At 42.2% G+C, this 10,642-nt stretch overlaps 1 protein-coding gene across 1 annotated transcript in view; it reads right to left on the bottom strand.

Moving 5' to 3' along the window:
• The window catches only part of PPP2R2C (protein phosphatase 2 regulatory subunit Bgamma), a 193,357-nt gene extending 185,472 nt beyond the window's left edge, over positions 1-7,885 (bottom strand). The window contains exons 1-2 of the mRNA XM_064418721.1: positions 7,689-7,885; positions 7,418-7,498 (exon numbers count right to left, since the gene is read on the bottom strand). Of these exons, the coding sequence (XP_064274791.1) occupies positions 7,418-7,498; positions 7,689-7,704 (97 nt within the window). The 5' untranslated portion in view covers positions 7,705-7,885. The remainder of the gene's footprint in view (positions 1-7,417; positions 7,499-7,688) is intronic.
• Positions 7,886-10,642: the final 2,757 nt, after the last annotated feature.

Here is a 10,642-nt window from a genome sequence, read left to right on the forward strand (position 1 = left end):
GCACAAAAGATGTCCCTGTTAAATTCTGGACCAGGTAACTTGAAAGAATGATTTTTGACTTGCTAATAATTGCATCATCAGGCCCACAACAGTGTGATTTCATCTTTCATGAGATATATACACTGAGTGCCTCATAAAGTATATGGCAAACTGAAATACCGAGGAAATGTTTGTCATTCAAGCACGGATAAAACTAAATTGCCAGGAGTTATTTGGATAGAAGTGAAGGGATAATATAAAATGGAAAGCCTTATGGACCTGGAAAGAGTGAGAGAGAGAGAAAAGAGCTCAGATTTGCTATGCAAATGGCAGACTATCAATGACACAAAGGAGAGACATCTTTGTCACACTGCCCAACAGTCAGTGGACTGAAACCACCTGCAATTCCCTTTGTGGAGGGGAGAGTTACAGAGAACAAAGGAAAAGAAACACCAACAGAACCTGGAAATCCAAGCAATTTTATAAAAGGGCAGACTGGAAAGCAGTGCCCCACTAGACCTGCTGCTTACAAGCAGAGAAGGGTTGGTGAGAGGTGTGGTGGTCAGAGGCCATCTTGGGTACAGTGACCATGAAATTATTAAAAGTTTTGGTGAAATAAGGAAGATGATCAACAAAACCTCTAACCAGCAGGACCAGAGCAGTGACCGACCCCCTGGACTCAGACTGTACTGGTGAGGTCAGACCTTGAGTTCTGTCTCGTGCTCTGGGCCCCTCATCGCAAGAAAGGCACTGAGGTGCTGAAGTGAGTCCAGAGAAGGGAAACAGCATCTGGAGAGTAAATCTTAGGAGGAGTGGCTGAGGGAGCTGAGTCTGTTTAGCCTGGAGAAAAGGAAAAAACTACCTGGAAGGAGGTTGTAGCAAGGTGGAGTCAGTCTCTTTCCCTAGGTAACAAGTAACAGGACAAGAGGAAATGGCCTCAAGACACACCAGGGGAGGTCCAAACTGGACATCAAGAAGAATTTCTTCACTGAAAGAGTGGTTAAGCATTGCTATGGGCTGCCCAGAGAAGTGGTGGCATCACCATCACTGCCAGTATTCAAGAAAGGACTGGATGTGGAATTTAGTGCTATGGTTTAGCTAACATGGTTATGTTTGCTCAAAGGTTGGACTCAATGATCTTAGAGGTCATTTTTAACCTAAATGAGTCTGCCAGGCTATGGCTAGAAAGTAGAAAGGAAACTGGCTGATGACCACATTCTGGAAACTGAGAGGATGAAAGCTGCAACTTATGCCTTTTAAGATCCAGAGAATTAAAGAAGTGCAGAATGTTAGGCATGTGTGAAGTCCTTGAAAAAGGAGAATCTGAAAGCCTGGTTAAAAAAAATATTTTTTTGTCTGTTTTTCAAGCTTAATCCAAACAGCAATGCCACTTTTCAGGTTACTGAACGGGAGCTAATGTTTTTGGTAAGACATTTGCAAAATAAAATAATTAACAAGTATTTTTTTTATGGTCAAATGAAATTTAATGACTCTTAGGAGAAAACACACTCTAGCACTCATATTAAGTTCCAATGGAAACACTATGTAGGCAAGGAATTTATGAATCATTGCAATTAAAGCATCTTAATGTACTTTAAAAAATTAATTTATTCCATAAATTCAAACCAGCTCTTAATCAAAACACCAAAATAGAAAACAACAAATAAAAAATGTAAATAAGTCACCCACCTTTTCCTTTTCATAACAAGTAAATGTATTTTCCAGTATTTTATTGTCAGTCTTTTTTATTACAGCCTACAGAAATATCTGAATTAATGATTTTTACAAAACCCATGCCATGTATAAACCACATATTAAAATATCACAAATGGACTACTGTAGAAAAGCATCACTAGGAGTAAAGCTACCATAAATACAATTTCAACATATCCTAACCCTTCCTCTTTGCCTATCATGTTGACTTTTTCATATTGAAACTTAATGTCAGATTGTGCAGCAACAACCAGAAGTATAATCAAATACCCACATTTTCTTGTAATGAGTCATTTACTGGGTCTGGTCTTACAGAAGCACATTCAATGTTATAATGGGAATAAATTATGCTGACACCACTTCAAACAGAAGCCCTTTCCCTGTGCTTCAACAGCTCTCTGACATCAGTGATAGTTAACCAACCAAATACCAATATAAGTCATTGTAAAATAAAGGATGGATGAAATACAGGGACTTGGCGAATGTATGAACAAGAGTGTGTGAGGTAGGACTGGAATAACTGCATTATCCACATGCATGGCACCAGAGGGGTTGTCAGGGTATACACAGACCTGTGACACACCTTACAGCACTCTAAGCACACTGGCAGCATCCTAAGCTGTTTAAGACTGGACGTGGCACTTACTGCCATGTTCCAGGTGACATGGCAGTGCTTAGTCATAGCTTGGACTCAATTTCAGAGGTCTTTTCCAACCCAATTGATACTGTGATTCTGTAAATGTGCACTGAGGTGAGGGAAGGGGAGTATCAACCTCTTCCAAGCATTTTGATTTCCTTTGAACAAAAACAGTATTGTGGTCTGCAGAAAAATCACAGTTCAGCCCACTAATCTCACAGTCATCAGTCACAGCCAGCAGGGTTTCAGGAGAGGGAACTCCTGCTTAGCAAACCTGACTCCCTTTTATGATAAAGTAACCCCCTGAATTGATCAAGGGAAGCCAGATGATGTCTTCTTTTTGGATTTCAGCAAAGCTTTCAATACTGTCTCTCACAGGATCCTTCTGGACAAAATGTCCAGCACAGAGCTGGATCAACACAAGGATGGCCATGATAGGATGGCTGAGCAACTGGCTCATGGGTGGGCAAAATGGGGGGACACCAGACTGGGGACCTGTCACTAGGGGGGTTCTTCAGGGCTCCATCCTTGTCCCTTGCTCTTCAACATCTTCATAAATGATGTGGATGCAGAACTGAAGCACTACTGAGCACGTCTGCAGATGATACAAAACTAGGAAGAGCTGTTGACTCCCTCAAAGGCAGGGAGGCCCTGCAGAAGGACTTCAACAAATCTGGGGGCTGGGCAATCACCAACAGTATGAAGGGAATGTGGGAAGTGCCAGATTCTGCACATGCGATGGGGCAACCCAGAATGTACGGACACACTGGGAATGAGATGCTGGAGAGCAGTGCCAGGGAAAGGGACTAGTCAACAGAAAAGTTGAATATGAATATGAATCAGCAGTGCCCTGGCACTGGGGAACATCAGGCACAGCATTGTCAGCCAGGCCAGGGAGGGGACTGTCCCCTCTGCTCTGCACTGGGGCAGCCTCACCTTGAGTGCTGGGGGCAGTTTGGGGCACTGCAATATAAGAAAGATATAAAGCTATCAGAAAGCCTCCAAAGGAGGGCAGTGAAGATGGTGAAGGGCCTTCAGGGGAAGCTGGTAGGACAGACTGGACAGACCAGTGAGGGCACTTGGTCTGGTCAGCCTGGAGGAGACTGAGGGGAGACCTCGCTGCAGTCTGCAACTTCCTCATGAGGGGAAGAGCAGAGGCAGACACTGATCTCTGCTCTGTGGTGACACTGACAGGACCCCAGGGAAGGGCCTGAAGTTGTGTCAGGGGAGATTTAAGTTGGATATTGGAAAAAGCTCTTCATCCAGATGGTGGTTGGGCACTAGAACAGGCTCTCCAGTGCTCCAAGCCTGACAGAGTTCAGGAATTGTTTGGACAATGCTCTCGAGCATGTGCTGTGATTCTTGAAGATGTTGCTGTGCAGGGCCAGGATTTGGACTCAGTGATCTTTGTGGGTCCCTTCCTTCCAACGTGGCGTATTCTGTGATTCTGTGATCTCCAAACTGGACAACTGGAAGCCCGTTCTGTAAAGCACGCCATCCAACTAAGATGGAAATATAACATCCATTCATGGTGGTGATCCTTTGAAAGAAATCTTGGCAAACTGTGAAGTACTAAAAAAAGGACTGCTACCATGCCTTTTTGTAAAAGACTAAGGAAAAATCACTTATTTGAATCTGCCACAAAAGCATCTACAGATGAGACTTTCTATTTAATTAGACCTTGGTAATGAACACATGACTCCCAGTAACATTACTTTAGATGTAAGCTTGTGCAATCACATTGCTTTCTATTTCTATTGGTGAAATAATGGAAAAGACAGTATTGAACCAAATCTAGACTTACTGTCTTTGATTGAAAACTACAGTCAACAAAAAGCTATTGGAGATAAACCTGACAGTGATTAAACTCTTATTAATCAGTTCACAAGTACTCTAGTTCCTTAGAATGGTACATTGTTCAATTGCATTTTCACAACAAAACAGTAGATTCCCTGTCTTCTCAATAAATCTCACTTCAAATTACTCATAAATGAAAGAGAATGTTACAGCAGCATAAGGTAAGTAAAAGGAAGGTTCACATTGCAATTCACAAGGCTAACAGATGCTAAAAGAGCTTTCAACCTCTCAAGAGCACAGTTACAAAGTACATGAAAAGAAAATTTACACTGTAAACCAATCTCAAGTCTTTAATAAGATAATTTTAGAGTGAAAACTAAAAATATGATTTCTGACTGAATCTTTTTATTAAACATGTTATCATTCATATCTAGAATAACATAATGCCACCTTAGAATTCACAGCCTAAAATATTTCAAACATGCTTTAACTTACACAGTTTGTAAGAAGTTAATGTGATTTGGAACTTAAAGCAAAGGCTCTAGATTAAGCAATCCTGTTAACAGTCCAGTAGATTATTGGATACAGAGCAAAAGATTTGACTTTTTAGAAGTCCCATGTTGCTATCTGCTTAATAGTTAACATTCAGCTTCTAAAAAAAAAAAAAAGTCACATCCTTAACTTCTATATTTCATTCTTGAAGCCTGTAAATGGATACACTAATATTGTTCTTCATACAGCTTTTGTGAGGCTGCACTTACTGTGAGCAAAGTGCTTTGAGATTTTTAGCATGAATAAAATATGTTTTGCACTTAGACGTTAATTATAGAAGTAGCAATATTTGAAATAGGATTTTGTTTCAAGGCAGCAAGGCTAAATCAAACATGATTATCTTGGCTTTGATTGTGATATTTCACTTACTATACTGCATTTTCCTTGCATTTGAAATATGAAATTCTTCTTTTCTGTTATGTAAATTAATGTTTTTCATCTAACACATCTATTTTTGGAAAAAAAGTAGGTTTTTTTTTTCCTAGACTAAGACAGAAATGTTGCAGAATACAACTCTGAAATTGAGAGAGTACTGCAAGGTCAATGCAAGCATGCAATAGCAAAAGCAGCAAGAGATGCCCGGAAGACTGAACTTATTAATATGCAAATGTTTAAATGTCTATCTAGATATATAAATCACACTATAATACTGAATAGATATAAACTTCTCCTTCTGTACATCAGTTAGGTGGACAATGCAGCTAACCAGTGCAGCTGCAATTACAAGTCATGGCCTTTCTGAAAGGTAAAAAGAACTGGGATAAAGAGAATAAAGAAAGTCTGTGATGGAAGTCATAGGAACAATCAATTTTAAACTAAATATTTTGTCTAGCTCTCTATAATTTATTTTAGAGGCATACTTCAGCAAAGGAAAAGGACTTTATCAAAAACACTGTCAAGCAAAAGAGGTCAAGTCACTTCCCACCATAGACTTTTCTTTGAACTATTTTTCACTTCTGCAAAGTGTGCTGATTATACTGTTCTATGTGTTCCTTGATATAAGTGACATTAATAGCCAGCATGTACACTGGAAAACACATGTCACATTTATATATAATATATTAACATAAACAGGGTTTACTACCTGCAGATGACTTTGATTCTACAGTTTTTGTGATCAAATTACATTGCTTCAGCTTGTTTCCTGGCCTCTGAATTTCACATATTTCCATGCTGAGTAAAGAGAAAACATGTAAGATTCCTATTTAAGTTGGGGAATAAAATTGGGAACCCAAAAATTAGCAGCATTAAAGAGAACCGAAGTCAGGGTTAACAAAGTAATTTTAAAAATATGCCCTGTGAAAAGAGATGACCCAATAAATCTAAGGAATAAAACACCTGTTGAGAAAAAAAAATATTATCATCTCAAAGCTGTGCTGAAACACTGGTATTTACCCAGACAAATGAGGTTAAGAAGCATATTCTACTCATTCAAATCTTTAAATGAAAGCAAATGCCAACCTAAAGCTCATTTTCAGCATTCTGTGATGCCTAAGAAATGCTGTCACTCATTCATTACACTCCTTCACACAGATATAATTTCCACCCCCATCTATCGTCATCACATCTGGTTTGGTATGCAGCTTCACCAAAAAAAATCACGTAGGCAAAAAGAAATGAAAACATCTTTTGATAAATGCTTTAGTATGCAATTGTGTGTAATTACACACACTTTTAAGTACACCTCGAAATATAAACCACCATGGAATAATTGGAAAGAAGAACTTAGTCCAAAACTTTGGTCACGCCATAGCTTATTATTAGTACACTGGGACTTAAATAATCGATACAAATACCAAATACTTGAAATACCAAAGGATCACGGATAATAACCAAAGAGACACCAAACAGGTATTCTTTCTGCCTACCTCAAGTCAAGATCTGTAGCTTTATCTCTTCAATGTATGTTTGTGAAACAAACATTCAATATCTCAAATTAGTGGGATTTCATTATCTACTTAATTCCTATATTCCAGTGCTCCACTCTTGTCAAGTTTTCCTTAATGTTGACTCTGAAGTCAATCTGTTACAGTGTGCCACCTTCCCCAGTATTGGAAAGTTTTTCAGTCTAACTCAACTTCTGATGCATTTTAAACGTTTACAAAGAGTAAATACACTCTTCTTAGGAATCCATAATCCCAGCAGACCAAAAACGTCAAGATGAGGTCTTAGTTCCACTTAATTCATTGACAACAGGTACTGGAAGATGCTCATGGGCACAGCACGCTACACATCTGGCACCCTGGAGAACACAGGTTCACTCCTAAGTTTAGACACTCTGCATGCTCAAAACCATACACAGTTTGGTATGGTTGGTATGAGAGGCTTTCCTGCCCTGACAGCCGAAGACTGTTCTTCTGATCACAGAACATGAATAAATAAAACTTTCCAGGTGACTTCTTTCTTCTAAGTTAAGGAGTGAAATAAAGGCCAGATAACTTTCCAGCCCACCTTGCACCAGCACCCACTGACACCAAGGTCAAAGGGACTCATGCCACCTAAACTGCTACACACAAAACTTTTCCCACCCTAAAAAGCCAAAACAAAACCAGCCAAGACACTTCCTCAAGGCCTGGAACATGCAAACCACCGGCAGATATCCCTTTTCCAGCCCACCTCCACACTGCCCTTGGGCACACGCTGCCACGGTCTGTCTCCCACCAGCGAGCCCCGTTCCTCCACACGCTGCCGGCCGGGACAGCGGGCGAGGGACGCGCCCCTCAGCATCCCGGCACTCACCTTCAGAGACCTCGAACTCGGCCGCTCCATTGAGCTGGTAGAGGCACCAGTCAGCCGCGCTCTCGCCCGGGGGGCCGCCGGCTGGGCAGGAGGAAAGGCACAGTCAGTCGGGCACGGAGCCAGAGGGGCACAGGGCTGAGGAAGGGACAAGGGAAAGTGGCGGCGAGGGGAGAAGCCGAGAGCGGGGAGGAGAGATGGAAGGGGCTGAGAAGGGAGCGGAGGGATGAGAGGGGACAGCGAGTGCCGGGGGAAGGAGCGCGGTTCCAGATACCCTGTTTGTGGGACATGGGTGTTGCCCTCCGGAACGCGCCCAGCGCTCTGAACTGTTCTTTGCTCTGCTCCCAGCGCCCGTGGCTCGGGGCGCCTCCTCCTTCTCCCAGCGGAGCGGGCGCACGCAGCCGCCGCCGCCTCGGGGTGCTCGGGGAGCCGGGGGAGGGAGGACGGGAAGGAGGGAAGGCTCCGCCCGGAGCTCCCGGCGGAGGCGGCGCAGCCTCGCCAGGACCCGCCGCGCCCGGCAGCGCCGGCCCCGGCAGGTGCGGAGAGCCCCGGAGCCAGCGCGGCCCGGGCCAGCCCGGCCACCCGGCTTTGGCGGAACGCGGTGCCCCAGCCTGGCCTCGCCCCGGCCAGGAGAGCCTGCCCTCCCTGCTGCCCGTCCCGCTTCCGTGTGCGCTCCCGTCAGGTGCCGCCCGTGTGTGCGGTGCGGGCAGCCTGGCGAGCATGGCACTCAGGCTGCCCACGGAGCCTGGACGCGCATCCCTGGGGGGGGACACCGCACACCAGGCACCCACTGCCAGCGGCACCCACTGCCACGGACACCCACTGCCAGTGCCCTTGTGCCACCACGGCACCACATTCACCTCAGTTCTCATACCAGCCCTAGGCCACTTGCGCTATCTCACTGATTAAGGCTACAAATGCTACATAAACTGTCAGGTTATACACTCACTGCAAGGCTGGAGAGTGGTTTTCATCTGGTCCACGAGCCTCTGTGGATACACAAACTGTCTTTACAGCATCCCTGAGAGGTTAGTAAGAAAGCAAACTTGTCACCAAGACTAAAGGGCTTTGTGCAGTGACCTTTGCCTTCAGTGGGAAATGGCAAATTATAAAACACTGAAACAGTCAGCTAGAGCAAATATATGTTAATAAATGCCTTTACTCTTAGAGACTTCCACCCCAAAAACATGTCAGGAGGGAAATGTGAAGGTACATTAATTGTTCTGTTCACCAGGTGACTTTTTTGATACCTAATTTAAGACAATTGTGACTGCGTAGCTTGTAGTTGGCAGCATCCTGCCTACGGCTTCTGTCTTATCAAGGTAACAGTGTCAGAGGCCCACGTATGGCACAGTTTGTGTCAAAAAGAGCAGCCACACTTCATACAGGCAAATGAGAAAAGCTTAAGAAAGAAGAGAGGAAGACTATAATCAAGTCATTCTATGAGATTAGGAGCCAACAAGAGGATAAAGTATCAATGTAGGCAGCTGTCATGGCACGATTACACTGGCTCCTCCATCTATCTTTTTGCTGTTTGTCAAATGGTGTGTAAGTGGCAGGGAAGAATTGGTTTTGGCACAAATTCCACCTGACATACCTACATTCATCCCTTCTTGCAGCAAGTAGAAACCCTCCTGATACCTTCAGGTGTGTAAACTGCGGGCAGTTTGATTCACTTTTTCCTAATAAAAGTACTCTGTTTAAATATTTACATTCTTCTCCAAGACAGCGGCGCACTGTGGCCTTTGTGAAAGAATAAGGAGGACATTACAGTTTCTGAAGAAAATAGGTTTAAAATGGGAGTAACATTCAGCAAATATTCCCAGTTACTTTTAGAAACAAAGCAAAACACTGATACTTAAGCTTTCCTGGGAACTTCACCTAAATTACAAAGATAATAATGCCTTCTGAGGTAAAAGCACCAGTTTGTTTAGACAGTGTGTATATATATATATCCCCAAGCCATATGCTTGCTGGATGTGCACTAGGATTCTTGGAACTGAACAGGTTATGCTGATGATTTGAGGGGAAAAAATGTATTGTAGAGCTGTATTAAAGTAAAGGTTCATCCAGCTGCCTCGAGTGGTACTAACTTCTAAAAATTACCTATAGAACTTGATTGCTCTTCATGACAATGCATTATCAAAAATAAAACTAATCTTAGCATTCCAGTTTTAGCCACTTATTTTTGCAGAAAACTCTAAACCATATGAATTAGCAAACAAAGGCCCTGTTCTGGGAGAATCTATTCATATTAGATTTGAGTTTTATGGAATGTGGCCATTTAATTGTGTTCAACTCATTACAGCTGATTTGCATAGAGTATTTTTTATTCCAGACTTCAATCATTTACAAAGTTTATATGTTAAAAAATCACTGAGTTTGGTACTTAAAGCAGCATGGGTTTTTTTCTTTCCAAATGAGGAGATCAATACAAATTGTGTTTACAGTGTGTGATCCTTTTTTACAGGCATCTTGAATATTGAGATGAGTTAATTTGCAGCCGGGAGCCAGCTACTCCAGAATGAATTAATCTTTTACTTTTATGAAAATCTGCAGATGGACACTACTGGGCTATTTGTGATTGTTTCCTTCAATCACAGAGGGATGGCTGGTTTAACTAGGTTTGGGATCTGGTAAAATCCATACCAAACTTGAAGGTGGGAGCGGTTACCCTCCTTCCTGTGATGTTCTTTACTTTTGCACTGTTGGAAACGAGCGAGGACTTTGATATAATCTTTTGTGTCAACAATTTCAGAATTGTAATGTTGTTAAAAGCATGTGATTTAGTCGAACTAAAACTTAAGTAAGGTAGTTGATCTATACTATAGTGTATGTTTTTTAAAGAAGCAAAGTTTAAAAAAATACTTTAATCTGTTTTGGCTTTCTATATCACAATGGTTTAATAGGCAGAAAGTGGTGCAACTGCTTACAAAAAACTTCTGAGGACACTGGACTATATTATACGACAATATTGTTTTAGTTTAGGATTGGATTTTTTTCCTTTTTCACTAGGACTTTATGCAGTTTAAACAGAAGTGTTTACCTTTCCAATTCTCAGCAGAGTTCACCTGTTTCTAGCAGAGGTAAAACAAGTGACAAAACCAATTTCAATGGGATCAGAAGGTCAACCACATAAAATTTAATCTTCTTCAATTTCAACTTGAGAGATGCAGACAACAATCCGTAATAAACTAGTACACCATGAAATAAAGTACTCGCGCTCAA

Source organism: Passer domesticus, chromosome 4 (assembly GCF_036417665.1).
Source record: "Passer domesticus isolate bPasDom1 chromosome 4, bPasDom1.hap1, whole genome shotgun sequence".
NCBI lineage: Eukaryota > Metazoa > Chordata > Aves > Passeriformes > Passeridae > Passer > Passer domesticus.